Genomic DNA, 18,917 nt, shown 5'->3' with positions numbered 1-18,917 from the left:
TTTCTCAGCATACATGGGGAATCAGGGTACACTACATACACTATAGTAACACACAGCGCAGGCCCTATTTAACAGTATTTATAGCTCAATCTGAAAAAACGGGGTGACAGGTTCCCTTTAATAGTGTGCTGTTTCAACTCCTTTGGAAACCCTTTTGTACACTTTCCGTTTTCCATGCATGGACTTTTTGGATTTGCTACACCACATGGGCCATGAAATATCCTACACCAAAACATGGAGCATATAATCCCAAGACCATAACTTAATAAAATGTAACAAATTTATTAATATAAACACGAAATGTATACAGACGTAATGGACAAGGTACAGACAGAGCTCATATACGGGGGACAAAAACCACTGAAGATCGCACCACGGGTTCAATTAAACAAAACGCTAAGAACATGCCATGCTAGATACATATATAAGAAGCTATATCATACAAAAGTGCATAGTGCCTGGTAAGGTGCAGCAGTGCATGTTCCTAGTGGGGCCATGTCAGTAACTAATTATGTTAACCTTAAATAGGAAAGGAATAGATAGTAAGGCCATGTTAATCTTACCCATAAAGTCAGTGTCAGTCCGGCAGCCCCGACGTGCGTTTCGCGTTGGGATTCCTCGGGGGGCTGTGGTTGTGTGCATAAACTGGGCATATTTATGTGGAGTGAACATATGTTCCTAATCAGCGGCGTGATTAGTGGTGCATGCGCAGCGTCACGCAGGTACGATCGATCACATCGGATAAGGCATTCCTATGACCGGGCGGTAGGAGGGAAAAGCCCTCATGACGTCAGTATACCGCCGTGACCGATCCGGAGGCCGGATATGATGCGTCATGCACCCTGCCGCACTGCGCACGCGCCGCGATCGCCATCTGTACATATACAGATAAGAGGCAGAAGGAAAAAGAGGCAGTAATGAAAAGTATAATATCAAAAATGGGTAAGTATTCAATGTGTGCCTGATGTTATGAAAACTAAAGTGAAAGACCAGTGAAAGAAAGGGGCAGAAACCGAATAATATATAATATTCAGAAGCCAAGTGAAAAAGGGCAGCAGCCGAATAATATACTAATATATATATATATATATATATATATATTAAACAGTGCTGAGTGAAACATACTTATTAAGAAATGTGTGAAAAAATATAATCAGCCATATGAATAAATATAGGCAATAAAAAAATCAGCACAAACATTCAGACTAAACTAGAACAAGATATATCTCTGCACCCCCGGAATAAACCACCAGATGGATTTTTCATAATGTTCAGCCGCCATATCACAGATGTCATGATGTTACGACACTTCATGGATGCCCAGGATAACAGACCATGATGGAATCTGATACGTGCGATGAGAGTACTAAAATAATACAAATATAAAACACACTAAGTTAAAATCCAGAAACGATGAATCAAAACAGACCTGAGCAGATTAATTTATAAAAAGGACGCAAAGCTAAGTTCATTTAAGCCTTGTGGGGACATGGTTCCTAATATTGTGATCCAACGGCATTCTAGTTATTATTATTATTATTATTATTTATTATTATAGCGCCATTTATTCCATGGCGCTTTACATGTGAGGAGGGGTATACATAATAAAACAAGTACAATAATCTTGAAAAATACAAGTCACAACTGGTACAGGAGGAGAGAGGACCCTGCCCGCGAGGGCTCACAATCTACAAGAGATGGGTGAGGATACAGTAGGTGAGGGTAGAGCTGGCCGTGCAGCGGTTTGGTCAATCGGTGGTTACTGCAGGTTGTAGGCTTGTCGGAAGAGGTGGGTCTTCAGGTTCTTTTTGAAGGTTTCGATGGTAGGCGAGAGTCTGATATGTTGTGGTAGAGCATTCCAGAGTAGGGGGGATGCACGAGAGAAATCTTGTATGCGATTGTGGGAAGAGGAGATAATAGGGGAGTAGAGAAGGAGATCTTGTGAGGATCGGAGGTTGCGTGCAGGAAAGTACCGGGAGACGAGGTCACAGATGTATGGAGGAGACAGGTTGTGGATGGCTTTATATGTCATGGTTAGGCTTTTGTACTGGAGTCTCTGGGTGATGGGGAGCCAGTGCAGGGATTGACAGAGGGGAGAGGCCGGGGAATAGCGGGGGGACAGGTGGATTAGTCGGGCAGCAGAGTTTAGAATAGATTGGAGGGGTGCAAGAGTGTTAGAGGGGAGGCCACAGAGCAGGAGGTTACAGTAGTCAAGGCGGGAGATGATGAGGGCATGGACTAGGGTTTTTGCAGATTCTTGGTTTAGGAATGTGCGGATCCGTGAAATATTTTTGAGTTGGAGGCGGCAGGAAGTGGAAAGGGTTTGGATATGTGGTTTAAAGGAGAGATCAGTGTCAAGGATTACCCCAAGACAGCGGGCTTGTGGGACTGGGGAGAGTGGGCAGCCGTTTACTGTAATGGATAGGTTCGTTGGGGAGATCGCGTGAGATGGGGGAAAGATGATGAATTCTGTTTTGTCCATGTTAAGTTTTAGAAATCTAGTGGAGAAGAAGGATGAAATAGCAGACAGACATTGAGGGATTCTGGTTAGTAGGGAGGTGATATCTGGTCCAGAGATGTAGATCTGTGTGTCGTCAGCATAGAGATGATACTGAAAGCCGTGAGATTCTATGAGCTGTCCCAGGCCAAAGGTGTAGATGGAGAAGAGCAGGGGTCCTAGAACTGAACCTTGCGGGACTCCGACAGATAGGGGGCGAGGTGAGGAGGTGGTGTGTGAGTGGGAGACGCTGAATGTACGGTCAGTTAGGTATGATGAGATCCAGGATAGGGCCAATTCTGTGATGCCAAGGGATGAGAGGGTCTGCAGCAGCAGGGAATGGTCCACTGTGTCAAAGGCAGAGGACAGGTCCAGGAGGAGGAGGACAGAGTAGTGTCGCTTGCTCTTGGCGGTTAATAGGTCATTGGTGACCTTAGTTAGGGCAGTTTCAGTGGAGTGGTGTGACCGGAAGCCTGATTGAAAGCGGTCGAAGAAGGAGCAGGAAGATAGATGGGAGGACAGTTCAATATGGACATGTTGTTCCAGTAGTTTTGAGGCAAAGGGGAGAAGTGATATAGGGCGATAGCTAGATACAGAGGATGGGTCAAGAGAGGGCTTTTTGAGGATAGGTGTGATTGTGGCATGTTTAAAGCTTGAGGGGAAAATGCCAGTTGTTAGTGATAGGTTAAAGAGATGGGTTAGGGTTGGGATGAAGACTGTGGTGAGGTTTGGGATGAAGTGGGATGGGAGTGGGTCAAGTGCACAGGTGGTGAGATGCGATCTTGAGAGTAGAGTGGAGAGTCCGTCTTCTGTAATGGTGGAGAAGTTGGTTTTGGAGGTGGAGGGCTGGGTAGTTGGGAGGAAGGGTTCTGGGGGTTGTTTACTAAAATTGTCTCTGATGTTCTCAATTTTCTGCTTGAAAAATGAGGCGAAGTCTTCAGCTGAGATGAGTGGGGAGGGAGGAGGTGCTGGGGGACGGAGGAGAGAGTTGAAGGTGTTGAATAACTGTTTGGGGTTGTGAGACAGAGAGGATATGAGAGATGAGAAGTAGGTTTGTTTTGCTGTGGCGAGCATGGTTTTGAAAGCAGTGAGGGACTGTTTGAATGCGATGAAGTGCTCGATGGAGTGGGATCTTTTCCATCTGCGCTCAGCAGCTCTGGAAGCTCGCCTCAGTTCTTTTGTCATGCTGGTGTGCCAGGGTTGTCTGTTGATTTTGCGAGCTTTGGTATGTGTGAGAGGGGCAAGAGATTCCAAAGCTGCAGCTATTGTGGTGTTATATAGAGCGGCAGCATCATCCGCATTGTGTAGGGAGCTTATGTCTGTGAGAGGGAGGAGGGATTCAGAGAGTGAGTGAAGATCAAGGTGTTTAAGATTTCTGCGAGGGTGTGAGAGTTTGTGGGGTGGGGGTTGTAGACAAGGAGTGGAAAGGGAAGAGAATGTAAGTAGGTTGTGGTCAGAAAGAGGAAGAGGTGAGTTTGAGAGGTTAGATAGGGAGCAGAGGCGGGTGAGAATGAGGTCCAGTGTGTGACCATCTTTGTGGGTGGCTGTAGAAGACCATTGAGTGAGGCCAAAGGAGGAAGTGAGAGATAGAAGTTTAGTGGCAGCTGAGAGGGAAGTGTCAATGGGGATGTTGAAGTCGCCCATGATGATAGTGGGGATGTCAGCGGCGAGGAAGTGGAGTAGCCAGGTGGTGAAGTGGTCGAAGAAGGTGGTGGCTGGCCCTGGGGGACGGTAGATGACAGCCAGTTGGAGGTTGGAGGGGGAGTAGATGCGCACAGAGTGCACCTCAAAGGAAGGGAGGATAACAGAGGGTGGCAGTGGGATTGGGGTGAAGGAGCAGTTATCTGACAGGAGAAAACCAACTCCTCCGCCATGCTTGCTGCTGGGGCGGGGTGTGTGAGAAAGGTGGAAGCCACTGTAAGAGAGTGCCGCAGGGGAGGCTGTGTCAGAAGGGGTGAGCCAGGTTTCAGTGATGCCGAGGAAGGAGAGTTTGTTATTGATAAAGAGGTCATGGATAAATGGAAGTTTATTGCAGACAGAGCGTGCGTTCCATAGTGCTCCAGATAGGGAAATTGGGGGAGTGGGGGCAGGATGAATGGGTATGAGGTTACTGTGGTTGCGAGGACGTGTAGAGGCTCGTGGCAGGGGATTAGAAATGAGTGTGGGGATGTGATGAGGAGGGCCAGGATTTGGGGATATGTCGCCAGCAATGAGGAGCAGCAGACAGAGCGTTAGAAGGTGTGAGCTGGATAGGTCATGATGTGGCCGTGTGTGCCTGGCGAGAAAGGATTGTATGTGGAGGAATAGTTCTGTGGAGGAGGTGAGATGACTGGGGAGGATGGAGGGAGAAATGACTAGTTCTTTACTGGGTGGAGGGACTACAGGAGATAGGAAGAAATAGAGTAGTATGGGGGTGAATGTGAAAAGAAACCGAAACATTATAGTGGTTTTCTATTCCTTTACCTTCCAGTCAATTCCAGTCCAATTCTAGTCTAATTCATAGCAATTTAAAAATGCAATTTCTAAGATGGTCAGACACGTCTGGTCAGACTCATGGCTATGAATTTATGGGCACCTAAGGGCTCACAGCTGAGAGGGAGGATGTGGGCGTGTGTGTCTAGAGCACATGTTCACAGTTAAGCCAGGTCATAAAGAGGGGGTGGGGTAGATGGCCACTCAGGTATGCAAGCAAGAAGCAAGGGAAGTGAAATACGAATGGATAGAAAACAATGGGTAAGCAAAGCATACCAGGTGGGAATTATATGCAGTTCACATAAACACACATTGCAGGAAAGGCAGAGTAGATGGACAGCAGCATACCAGGTGGGAATTATATGCAGTTCACATAAACACACATTGCAGGAAAGGCAGAGTAGATGGACAGCAGCATACCAGGTGGGAATTATATGCAGTTCACATAAACACACATAGTTGTGCAAGTTTTTCTTAAGATCACCACCTCTTGTGCCACATCTAACGTGGTCTATGCCAAAAACCTTCAATTCTTTAGGATTACATCCATGGTGCTGCTTAAAGTGATGGGGCATAGTCTTTAAGGATGCAATGTCCTTTACCTCACTTGCCGCTACGATGTCTCTTATATGCTCACGAGTCCTAATCCTCAGTTCACGTGAGGTAAGGCTACTTTCACACTGGCGTTTTTTGCATTACGTCGCAATGCGTCGTTTATGGCAAAAAAACGCATCCTGCAAAGTTGTTTGCAGGATGCGTTTTTGCCCCATAGATTAACATTAGCGACGCATTGCCACACGTAGCAACCGTCGTGCGACGGTTGCGCTGTGTTGTGGCGGACCGCCGGGAGCAAAAAACGTTAAATGTAACTTTTTTGCTGCCGACGGACTGCTTTTTCCGACCGCGCAGCATGCGTGGCTGGAACTCCGCCCCCACCTCCCCGCACCTCACAATGGGGCAGCGGATGCGCCGGAGAAATGCATCCGCTGCACCCAATGTGCGGCGCATCAAACGCTAGCGTCGGAATCTCAGCCCGACGCATTGCGACGGGCAGATTCCGACGCTAGTGTGAAAGTAGCCTTAGTCCTACATAGGACAATCCGCATGTATATCTGGCCATATACACCACAAATGTGGTGCTACAGGATATATAATCTGTAATTTTAAATTCTCTCTTGCCATCAGCTGAGGTAAAGGACAGTGCCCTAACATGATTACGGCAAGCTAAACAATCGCCACATGGAAAAAAGCCCCACCTACATTTCCCAGCACCAAAAATGGTAGGGGTTTTGGTCACATAATGGCTTTTCACTAGTATATCCCTCAGGTTTTTAGCTCTTCTGGCTGTCATGAGAGGTTCGTCTGAAAGATATTTGGCCAAAGTAGGTTCTGTTTTTAAAATCGGCCAGTGTCTCCTCAAAATACTCATCAGTCCCCATTGGTGATTAAATGTAGAGATGTATCTAATTTTACCAGCCTCACTTTTTTTCAATTTAGATGATTGTGACAATAGGTCACATCTCCTGATTTTTAGCACAGGTATAGCCACGATTTATGCTTCTATTACTATAACCACGTGACCGGAATCTCTCCCCAAGGTCCACAGACTGCCTTTCAAATGCCTCCTCCATGGAGCAGATTCTCCTCATCCTTAGAAATTGTCCAATCGGAATAGCTCCAATTGTGGAGCTATTATGAGGTGAGGAGGCATGGAGGAGTGCATTAACTGAGGTTTCTTTCCTAAACACATCAGTGTGCATGCAACCATCATCCTGGATCAGCAACATGATATCAAGAAAAGAAATACTCTTACGACTGAAGTTGTATGTAAGCCTGATGTTGAGGCTGTTGCGATTCAATTCCTGCATATACTGTACAAATGAAGCTGTTCGATAGAACCCTGCCAAACAAACAAAATATCATCAATGTACCGATACCACCCCAGGACTTGTGGACCACATGGGCCATGAACCATATGAAAGACTACAATATTATACAGTTCAGGATACTCTTGGTTAGGAATTTCAGCCCACACTATGTTATCAATTTCTTCCTCCGTACGAAACGTGGAATCTGTGTCTAAGATAATTAGTATGCGCATGTGGGAGACCTCGTTTCTGAAACTCTATGACGTATACCATTGCTACGACCCTACGACGATGTCTTTCAAAAGGCTGCTGAGTTTCAGTCGAAATACGCGTGCGACTAAGTCCGGTCTGTGTTCAACTTTTTGCCCGGTTTTCTAGATTTTCGGTAATTTCTGGCCATTTAGGATTACAGGTCAGAAAAATGTCAGGTCTTCCATACTTTGTTACTATTACCATTGCATCTTGATAACGCTGTTGCATGTTGCGGGGGCTACCTTCAAACGACGACTGGAGAATTACTGTTTTTCCAATTGGAATTCCTTTTTCAATTGATTGTTTTTGCAAATGTTCTTGAACGCAGTAGTCTTCAACTTTAAGGCTAGGTTCCCATTGCGTTAATGGGAACGCGCTAACGGACAGCGTTGCACGGCGAAATTAACGCCGTGCAACGCGTCCGTTAGCGCGCCCATTCACGGCAATGAGAACGCGCAGCACTAGCGCGTGCCATGTTCGGCACGCGCTAGCGACGCGCCGGTGTTTCCTGGCGCGCCGCGGACGCTGCTTGCAGCGTCCGAGGCGCGCCCGTGGTCCGTTCCCCGCTCTCGCAGATCGGGGACGTTAAAAACATTGCGTTAGCGCAACCCGCTAGCGCTAAACGGATTGCACTAACGCAATGTGACCCTAGCCTAAGTTGTTTTTGGTTCATTCTTATGAAATTTAGACGATTAGCTTCAATTTTAACATATGCGTCAACTAAGTACTGTTGTGTCAGTTTCCCACCGTTTAAAATAGGATTGAAGTAATTTCGGACAAACAGAAGAAAACTGTAGTATTGCAGCTGTGTAATTCTTGAAGTTCCTTGCTGGTTTAGGTTTTCATGCCACCCTTGATCACCTCTTGGAAAGAATAGCGGATACAGAAGAGCATCAAGGTTGCTGTGCAAAATGCTAATTCGTTGTGTCTTAGGAACCAAAGGATTGTTTTGGTCTGGCTTAAGATGGACTAATATATCCCTTTGAAAAGGAGGTTCTCCATCATCGTTTTGAAAAACTGCGACCTCACTTACACGTGGTTTGTTGTAAAGTCTGGGATCCTGTTTACGTTCTTGTTTAATGGCCATGACAATAGAAGGCATTTTAGTAGCATTTTGTGTAGCCCTCTGTTCCTCCTCAGCTTCGATGTCTTTTAGCATGCGATATGCGGCCGTAAATGAGCTTTTTTTTTTTTTTTTTTTTTTTATAAATGTACATCAATTTCATCAGTTCAGCATCACACTTTTCGTCTGCTTTCAGGTTCATCCTTTGTTCTGTAACCTCATTTGTATCAATGATGTATAATTGTGCAAATTTTGGTGGTTGCCCTATTTCTGGGTGAAGTGTTCTAGTAGATCTGGCCGTGAATTTTAAAGGGAACCTGTCACCTGAATTTGGCGGGTCCGGTTTTCGGTCATATGGGCAGAGTTTTCTGGTGTTTTGATTCACCCTTTCCTTACCCGCTGGCCGCAATATTGGATTGAAGTTCATTCTATGTCCTCCGTAGTACACGCCTGCGCAAGGTAAGGTCTTGGTACCAGCGAGGCTGCTTAAAGTGTGAGATTTATCACTTGGATCTGTTGAAGCTGGACCCCCTGCTAAGCCAGATGTCTGGTCTCCCCTTCAAACCGATAAGGTAGTCGATTGGCATGAAATGACATCTCCCCATATTCTTCACAGAGCATATTCACATCACTGATAGTTTTCTACTTAGGACTCCTCTCAGTAAGCCAAAACTGAGGGCTGCTGTATAGGAGTTGCTCCTATTACACGGACACATACAATACTGAAGGAAAGGTCTGAATAGCTGTGGCTTTCCCTGACAAACTGATTGCTGAGTTGTTGGGAGCAGAGGTGATCAACTAATTGGCTTGTGAGGTGCATTCTGAAAGTGGTGGTCACTGATGAGACAATAATTATCTAGCACACTGCTTAAATATCTTGGAGAGGACACACGTCTCAAGGAATGGAGCACCCAACTTGGTGCTATAGCTGTAAATGGAGAGAGCAGGACCCCTCGTTGCAGGCTCGTCAGTGAATGATAAATATGTAAAATGAAAATACCCCTGTTGGTAGCATGCTTGGTTATACTCTGCCTTGCCATTTATATGAAAAGATGGGCACAATTAGGCAAAATTTGCAAAAAATTTTTTTACATATTCATGAATATAAACATTAGAATAGTTTGGTATGTTGGAGCCAGTGTTGGATTCATGCTACCTGTGTTTCAGCATGAATCTGAGTCTGGCTGCGCAATTGCAGCCAAGTATGTCTGTCTTATGTGTGTACTTAGAGACCTGTTAATTATGGTAATTGGGGCAAGGAGAAGCCATCCGGGCACCATTTTCTCTGAAACCTTGCAGCATTTCAGAGCAAAACGTACCCGACTGCACTTGCGCAATCAGTAACTGGATCAATTTTAAGTTTTCTTTTGTTTACAGCTCTTAGCCTTGGAGACCGACCCCCTCCTGCTTGACAGCAGAACATGCACAGTGCTTATAGGCTTTTTTTTCTATTGCGCCTGTAAGCACTTACATTGGTCAGGATAGCTTGAGCGAGATGTTGCCTTTTAATCCTGGCCAGCATCAGCGCAGTGCTTGCAAGTTATACAGCTGAGATCGGCCTAGGCAACTAGCAGTAAAGAAAAGTGTTAACTCAAGAACAGCTGCAAATTTTAATAAGCGGAAAATTGCTTGTAACAAGCATTATATGACAATATCCATCCAGTGTCTGTTCATTGCTCTAGACTCCTGGCATTAAGAAGATTGCTGAAGAAAGTGATTTCATAAAAGGTTTGGACAGAAGTGAGCGTGGATTTCAATCAAGAATGAAAAACATTTTTAAAAAGGTTAGTAGGTACATCTAGATTTATATGTATCTTATCTCTACTAAAAATGGCATGCCTTCAGTTTTAGAAAGATTCTGACCTTTCCTAGAAACATACCAGAAATTTTAATTCTCCATTGGACTTTCATACAAATGAAGGAAAGTCATACAGCACGCCAATAGATTTGAATGGAGCCATGAGGTGTGTCTAATTTAACTGGTTCCAGCGCCATAAATGTACTGCATTGGCAGGTGGTAGTTGCCGCATGAGGCTATGCATGTGCTTGCATACTGCTCAGGACACTGCTCAGTGCGAAAGTTTAATCCTTAAAAGGGTTTTCCTCATGAACAAAGTACATTTTAATTAATAGATCATGCAATAAAAATAAGTTCCACAACTGGTTGTGTTTAAAAAAACAAAACAAAAAAAAATGCTGTGCTTAGCTAATCTTATAAATGTGCCCCTGCTGTGTACTGTGTAATTGCTTGCAGGGACATGGTCTGATCATACCACAGCTCCTATACAGAGGGGGAAGCAAAGAGAATACAGACAAGACAGCATGGGATTACAGCTTACTCACTGTCCTATTTTTCAGCAATATTTTACCTCAAAGAAAAAAACAGCTATGACTCCCATCTTTAATTTGACAGGGGCACAAGCTTTTTTTTTTTTTTTTTTTTTTTTTTTTATACAGTAAGATGACTCGGAGGGCCAGGGGACAGATTAGAGGGGCTTGGGGACCCCATTTCTGTCTTCTATGTTAGATTATATCAAAGGAGAGAGAAGTGAATTTTAAATCGGCCTTTTTTTTTTTTTACATTTTTTTTTTTTTTTATTGCCATTATTCAGTGAATAACTGCGATCATAGAATGTAAGTCTGCAAGGACAGGGTCCTCTCCCCTCTGTACCAGTCTGTCATTGTAATCTTGTTTACTGTAAACGATATCTATAACTCTGTATGTAACCCCTTTTTCATGTACAGCACCATGGAATTAATGGTGCTATATATAAATAAATAAATAAATAAATAATATCAGGGGACCGTAAAAAAAAAAAAAATGTCCCTGATCAGATCAGTTGGATTTTTCCAACGCTGGCAGGCGCTATACCCTTATTTCTCAATGCCGTTAAAAAGTAGCTCTCAGGAATAAGTACCTGAACTGCCGCTGTTAAAAAGCATATGGGTGGTCATTAGAGGTTGAACACCTCCAATTGTTTAAATTATTTATTATTCAAACATCTCTTGATTAAAATGTTGATTTAAAATTAACTCTGTTCATAGAAAACCCCCTGTAAAGCAAAATCAATGTACATGTACGATGGGGGATGCTATACCATACCACATCTCTCCACACATGTATGTGATTGTGCAGTTTCATGTGGTATTACTTTATCCCCTTAGTGACAGGTCAATTTTTTAAAATCTGACCAGTGTCACTTACATTATATACTAATAACTTTGCAATGGTACAACATATCCCATTGATTTTGAGATTTTTTTTTTTTCTTTTTTTTTCTGGACACATACTTTATGGTAATGGTAAATTTAGGTTGATATGTTTTGCATTTATTTATAAAAATATCAGAAATTTGACATTTCAAAAAAAATTGCAATTTTCAAACTTTGAATGATTATCCCTTTAATTCAGATAGAGTCATACGACACAAAAACATTAATAACATTCCCACTTGTCTACTTTATAGTGCCTTCCGAAAGTTTTCGGCTACCTGGAACTTTTCAACCTTTTCCCACATATCATGTTTCAAACATAAAGAAACCAAATGTAAATTTTTGGTGATTGTTGCCAAAAAGTTCAATTTTGGTTTCATCTGACCAGAGCACCTTCTTCCACATGTTCGGGGTGTCTCCCAGTTGGCTTGTTGCAATCGTTAAACACTTTTTATGGATATCTTTGAGAAATGGCTTTCTTCTTGCCACTCTTCCATAAAGGCCAGATTTGTGCAGTGTATGACTGATTGTTGTCCTATGGACAGACTGTCCCACCTCAGCTGTAGATCTCTGCAGTTCATCCAGAGTGATCATGGGCCTCTTGGCTGCATCTCTGATCAGATGAAGATGAAAGTTTAGAGGGACGGCCGGGCCTTGGTAGATTTGCACAGTGCTCCTTGGGATATTTAAAGTTTTGGAAATCATTTTGTATCCAAATCCGGCTTTAAACTTCTCCACAACAGTATCACGGACCTGCCTGTTGTGTTCCTTGGTCTCCATAATGCTCTGTGTGCTTCAAACAGAACCCTGAGGCTATGTGGACACGATGCAGATTTTGCTGCGGATCCGCAGCATTTCCGCAGCTGCGGATCCGCAGCAGTTTCCCATGAGTTTACAGTACAATGTAAACCTATGGGAAACCAAAAACGCTGTGCCCATGCTGCGGGAAAAAAACGCGCGGAAACGCAGCGTTTTATTTTCCGCAGCATGTAAACTCTTTGTGCGGAATCCGCAGCGTTTTTACATCTGCTCCAATAGAAAACTGCAGATGTAAATCCGCAGCGGAATCCGCAATAGAAAACGCGATAAATCTGCAGTAAAAAAACGCAGCGGTTTTCCAATGCGGATTTATCAAATCTGCTGCGGATAAATCCGCAGTGGACCATTCTGCGTGTGCACATACCCTGAGACTATCACAGAGCAGGTGCATTTATACGGAGACTTGATTACACACAGGTGGATTATATTTATCATCATTAGGCATTTAGGACAACATTGGATCATTCAGAGATCCACAATGAACTTCTGGAGTGAGTTTGCTGCACTGAAAGTAAAGGGGCCAAATAATATTGAACGCCCCACTTCTCAGTTTTTGAAACTCCACAAAAATTTAACTCCTTCACAACATGCCCCGTACTAGTACTGCGCGTGTCGTGTCTTCCCCTTTGAGGTGAGCCCACATCAAAGTCGCAACATGTCAGCTGTTTTGTACAGCTGACATGTGCGCGCAATAGCGGCAGGTGGAATCGCTATCCACCTGCCGCTATTAACTAGTTAAATGCCGCTGTCAAACGCTGACAGCGGCATTTAACTACCGCTTTCGGCCGCGCGGCCGGAAATTCTTGCATCGCCGACCCCTGTCACATGATCGGGGGTCAACGATGCATCGGCATGACAACCCGAGGTCTCCTTGAGACCTCTATGGTTGTTGATGCTGGCTTGCTGTGAGCGCCACCCTGTGGTTGGCGCTCATAGCAAGTTTGTGATTCAGCTACATAGGAGCGATCTGATGATCGCTGCTATGTAGCAGATTCGATCAGGCTATGCCAGCTTGTAGCCTCCCATGGAGGCTATTGAAGCATAACAAAAGTTAAAAAATTGTTTTAAAAAAAAAATGAAAAAAAATATAAACGTTTAAATCACTCCCCTTTCGCCCGATTCAAAATAAAATAAAAAAAATCAAACATACGCATATTTGGTATCACCGCGTTCAGAATCGCCCGATCTATCAGTTAAAAAAAAGGATTAACCTGATCGCTAAACTGCATAGCGAGAAAAAAAATGTTTTTTTGGTTACCGCGACATTGCGCTAAAATGCAATAATGGGCGATCCAAAGAAGGTATCTGCACAAAAGTGGTATCATTAAAAACCTTAGCTCGGCATGCATAAAAATAAGCCCTCAAGATCACGAAAAATGGAAACACTACGGGTATCGGAAAATGGCACAACTTTTTTTTTTTTTTTTTTTTTTTTTTTTTTTTAGCAAAGTTTGGAATTTTTTTTCACCACTTAGATAAAAAATAACCCAGAACTTGTTTGGTGTCTATGAACTCATAATGACCTGGAGAATCATAATATCAGGTCAGTTTTAGCATTCAGTGAACCTAGCATAAAAGCCAAACAAAAAACCAGTGTAGGATTGCACTTTTTTTTGCAATTTCACCACACTTGGAATTTTTTTCCCATTTTCTAGTACAAGACATGATAAAACCAATGGTGTAGTTCAAAAGTACAACTTGTCCCACAAAAAATAAGCCCTCACATGGCCAAATTGACAGAAAAATAAAAAAGTTATGGCCCTGGGAAGGAGGGGAGCGAAAAATGAAAAAGAGCTGCGTCTTAAAGGGTTAAAATAACCAATAAATTTCGTTCAACTTCACAATTGTGTTCCACTTGTTGTTGACTCTTCACCAAAAATTTACGTTTGGTTTCTTTATACAAAAAGAAAAAAAAAAGGCATGAACCACACCTCCAAAAATCATAAGTTGATCTAAAGCCGCTAGGCAAAAATTTATATAACTGAATATGACGTTTTCAGTTTAACATTCTGATCACTGCATGAAGCCCACTGCCACGTCACGGCGAACCTCGTAATGGGTCCTACCGCCCTAATGGAGCGGAGCCGTGCGGCGACCATCGCCACAGCGGCAATGCACCAGCAAGGCGGACGGCCTGTTGCCCTACAGCACCCATGCTGCGAGACTGAGCCCCCATGACTTTTGAAGGTGCGGTTCATTCCTTTTTTTTTTTTTTTTCCTTTGTTCAAAGCATTTGGTTTCTTTGTTTGAAGCATAAGTGGGAAAAGGTTGAAAAGTTCCAGGGAGCCGAATACTTTCGCAAGGCACTGTACATCAGCATCATTTGTAAAATGTTTTGTTAGCATTGTAGAAGGCTTAAAAATGTAGCAGCAATTTTTCATTTATTTTTTCACGGAGTTTTACAAAACTTATTTTTATACGGACCTGTTTAGTTTTGAAGTGATTTGGGGCTCCTATATATTGGAAACCCCCCAAAGTGATGCTATTTTAAAAACCGCACCCCCTCCACTATTCAAAATTGCTTCGGGGTAGTTCATTAACCCTTCAGGTGCTTTTTAGGAATTAATGCAAAGTGACATGACAGGAATGAGAGTTTATTTTTACCACCTAAATTTTGATAACTTCTGAACAGGTTACTATATTCGGCAGACTTTAAGGCCATTATTTGGCAATGAACTGCAGTGGTAAACATTTGCACCACACAATTGAGATTTCATTGTGCCAATAGGGTTAAAGAGGAAGGCTCCACACTCTAACCATCTAGATGCTGTAGTCACTATTGACCGCAGCATTTTAAGGGATTAAACGATCATAGTCGGTGCCAACACTGATCGTGGCTGATGCAGCAAGTTGTCAGCTATAGTGTACAGCTGAAAGCTACCGGATTGTCACTTGTCGGGGGATGCTGGCTTCTCATATCGCAGACCAGTAAAAAGACGTATTGGTGGTCATTAAGGGGTTAAAGTAATGATAGTTTAAAAAAGACTGTGGTCTCCTACACTGAAGACATGCAGCTTGCTGGCCCAGGACCAATCTGCTGTGGTCTGACCTGGCGTTCACTGTCATTGCTTTGTCATTACAGGCAGACCAGTCACAATGAAGCAGGTTGGTTTTGCCTGATCTTTTGGCTCTGATCTTTTTCAGTTTTGTCACTGAGAAGACTGGAGCCGGCTGCCAGGTACTGCAGGAGGGTTTTTCTCATGCTTCAGTCACGATTGGTCATATCACTGTTGATGGCAAGAGAGACATCTAGACAGGTCATCATGGCAGCCGCCAGCTTGGGTGGCCTGTTAAAGGGAATCTGTCATCACAGATGCTTTTGCTATGTAAATCTGAAGAAGCTAGGGATAGAAGGTGAAACCCTGAATTCAGGGTTGTCACTTGTCAAAGTGCGTGCTGCTGTTTACTAAAGGTACTGTCACACTCAGCAACTTTGCAACGAGAACGACAATGATCTGTGACGTTGCAGCGTCCTGGATAGCGATCTCGTTGTGTTTGACACGCAGCAGCGATCTGGATCCCGCTGTGACATCGCTGGTCAGAGCTAGAAGGCCAGAACTTTATTTGGTCGTCAGGTCGGCGTGATTCGTCATGTTTGACAGCAAAAGCAACGATGTCAGCAATGTTTTACATGGAGCGAGAACGATAAGTGCATCGCTGTTACGTCACTGGATCGCTCCTGCATCGTTCTGGAGCTGCAGTGTTTGACGTCTCTACAGCGACGCTCCAGCGATCTAGTTTAGGTCGGATCGTTGTCTATATCGCTGCAGCGTCGCTTAGTGTAACGGTACCTTAACTGCAAAGGATTTATCAGTAAGAGATTAACATCGCTGAACTACACTAGTCTGGCAACTTCCCCTCTCCCTGTGATATGCAGCTCACTGTCTATGTACTTTGTACACTGAGGCCTGGTGTGGCAGGGTTAACTTTCTCAGCCCTGCTGCATTCTAAATCTAAAAACTCTGATTACTGTTTGCAGCCATTCTCACACAAACTAGGTGATACGTTGTTGGATTCAACTTCTATTTGCCTACATTAAGCTGCTCTCAGATGAAGTAGAAAAAACCTGCTGACAAATTCCCTTTAAAGAGATCCTGGTGCACCTATGTTTTATAGTGTCATTCGTAGAGGTTCCTTTTATTAATTTGGGACTTAAACATTACCTGCATCTTGTGCTTGTGACCAGCACTGCAAGCGCCTGTGCTGGAGCTAGATAAAACGTATTCTAGCCAGCCTATTGTGTATTCTTTTCTAAATGTCATATCTGATCATGTGTTATGCCACTGACATACAATGTTAACGTATTCTTATCTTTCTTAAATTCAGTACAATCGTCCTTTTGACAATGATGTTGTTGTATTTATGGAAGATCTTACATACGAGACACGTAATGGTAAGCAAGGTTTTGTCCTTAGAAACCTTTTTTTTTTTCTTTATACATTTTTATTATTGGAGAGTCTAATTTAATTTTCTTCACCATTTTACACCTTGTTTAAACTGGATATGATGTTCTAGGATTATATTTTAACCCCTTTCCAACATCGGACGTAATAGTACACTGATGTCAGACTCCGTCCAAAGTGATGTGGACTCCGGCACTAAGCCCACATCTCTTCCGGCCAGAAATCCCGTCCATCGGTGACCCCCGTCACATAATTGCAGGTCACCGATGGGCTGGCATGACAACCAGAGGTCTCCAGCAGATTTCTATGGTTGTCACTGCTGTGCGCGCTGCCCGATGGTCGGCGCTCATAACAAGTCAGCAATTCTGCTACATACAGGTGATCTGATCATCGCCTGCATGTAGCAGAGCTGATCGGTTTATGGTAGCTTATAGTCTCCCATGGAAACTATTGAAGCATGCCAAAAGTAAAAAAAAAAAAAAAAAGTGTTTAAATATATATTAATTTTTTTTAATAAGTTCAAATCACCCCCCTTTCGCCCCATTTAAAATAAAGCAATAAAAAAGTCAGACATATTTGGTATCCCTATCAATATAAAAGAATTAATATGATCGCTAAACAACGTAATGAGAAAGTCAAAACGTCAGAATTGTTTTTTTTGGTTGCCGCAACATTGCAATAACTGGCGATCAAAAGATTATCTGCACCAAAATGGCATCATTAAAAACGTGCACTCGGCACGCAAAAAATAAGCTCTGACCCAACTCAAGATCACGAAAAATTGAGAATTTTTTTTTTTAACAATGTTTGGAATTTTTTTTCACCACTTAAAGGGAACCTGTCACCCCCAAAATGGAAGATGAGCTAAGCCCATCGGCATCAGGGGCTTATCTACAGCATTCTGTAATGCTGTAGATAAGCCCCCGATGTATCCTGAAAGATGAAAAAAGGAAGCTAGATTATATTCACCCAGGGGCGGTCCCGCTGCAGTCCGGTCTGATGGGCGTCTTACGATGACGTCCTCTTCTTGTATTCATGCTCCGGCGTACTCTGTCTGCACAGTTGAGAGCAGAGCAAAGTACTGCAGTGCGCCGGGAAAGGTCAGAGAGGCCCAGCGTCATCTGATGAAGATGGGAGGCGCCGGACTGCGATTGGATCGGTCCGCCCCCCCCCCCTCCCAGGTGAGTATAATCTAACCTCTTTTTCTCATCTTTCAGGATACATCGGGACTTATCTACAGCATTCCAGAATGCTGTAGATTAGCCCCTGCTGCCGGTGGGCTTAGCTCATCTTCCATTTTGGGGGTGACAGGTTCCCTTTAAAAAATAACCTAGACATGTGTGGAGTCTATGAACTCGTAATGACCTGGAGAATCATAATGACAGGTCAGTATTAGCATTTAAAAAAACTTGGATTGCACTTTTTTTTGCAATTTCAAAGCATTTGGAATTTTTTTCCCGTTTTTGAGTACACGACATGGTAAAACCAATGGTGTTATTCAAAAGTACAACTTGTCCTGCAAAAAAACAAGCCATTATATGGCTATATTGACCAAAAAAAGTTATGGCTCTGGGAAGAAGGGGAGCAAAAAATGAAAATGAAAACCAAAAATACCTCTGTTCGTTAAGGGGACTCTGTCAGCCCAGGAATGACTGTTTAAACAAAGTCCTACCGCTTGGTGCTTCACGGCAGGGCCAAACATTTAAATACACCTTCCCACCTTAATTCTGTGCTGACAGTCCCTTTTAACGATGTCCCTTATCTAGCTGTGTGCTCATTACTTAAGGTATCGTCACACTAAGCGACGCTGCAGCGATACCGACAATGATCCGGATCGCCGCAGCGTCGCTGTTTGGTCGCTGGAGAGCTGTCACACAGACAGCTCTCCAGCGACCAACGATGCCGGTAACCAGGGTAAACATCGGGTTACTAAGCGCAGGGCCGCGCTTAGTAACCCGATGTTTACCCTGGTTACCATCGTTAAAGTAAAAAAAAACAACCACTACATACTTACGTACCGCTGTCTGTCCCCGGCGCTGTGCTTCTCTGCTCTGGCTGTGAGCACAGCGGCCGGAAAGCAGAGCGGTGACGTCACCGCTCTGCTTTCCGGCTGCCCGGCGCTCACAGCCAGACCAGAGAAGCACAGCGCCGGGGACAGACAGCGGAAGGTAAGTATGTAGTGGTTGTTTTTTTTACTTTAACGATGGTAACCAGGGTAAACATCGGGTTACTAAGCGCGGCCCTGCGCTTAGTAACCCGATGTTTACCCTGGTTACCAGTGAAGACATCGCTGAATCGGCGTCACACACACCGATACAGCGATGTCAGCG

At 43.8% G+C, this 18,917-nt stretch overlaps 1 protein-coding gene across 4 annotated transcripts in view; it reads left to right on the top strand.

The window, feature by feature from the left end:
* HJURP (Holliday junction recognition protein) overlaps positions 1 to 18,917 on the top strand; it is a 74,403-nt gene that overhangs the window by 8,697 nt on the left and 46,789 nt on the right. For 3 of the 4 annotated variants that reach the window (XM_069757774.1, XM_069757772.1, XM_069757771.1), the window contains exons 2-3: positions 9,835 to 9,936; positions 16,511 to 16,577. In XM_069757774.1, coding sequence (XP_069613875.1) covers positions 9,835 to 9,936; positions 16,511 to 16,577 — 169 coding nt within the window. Of the gene's footprint in view, positions 1 to 9,834; positions 9,937 to 16,510; positions 16,578 to 18,917 lie in introns of those variants that run through there. The other variant, XM_069757773.1, reaches the window with a different exon arrangement.

Source organism: Ranitomeya imitator, chromosome 3 (genome assembly GCF_032444005.1).
Source record: "Ranitomeya imitator isolate aRanImi1 chromosome 3, aRanImi1.pri, whole genome shotgun sequence".
Classification (NCBI taxonomy): Eukaryota; Metazoa; Chordata; class Amphibia; order Anura; family Dendrobatidae; genus Ranitomeya; species Ranitomeya imitator.
The sequence above is the reverse complement of the archived record's forward strand: the minus strand, read 5'-3'. Positions and strand labels throughout refer to the sequence as shown.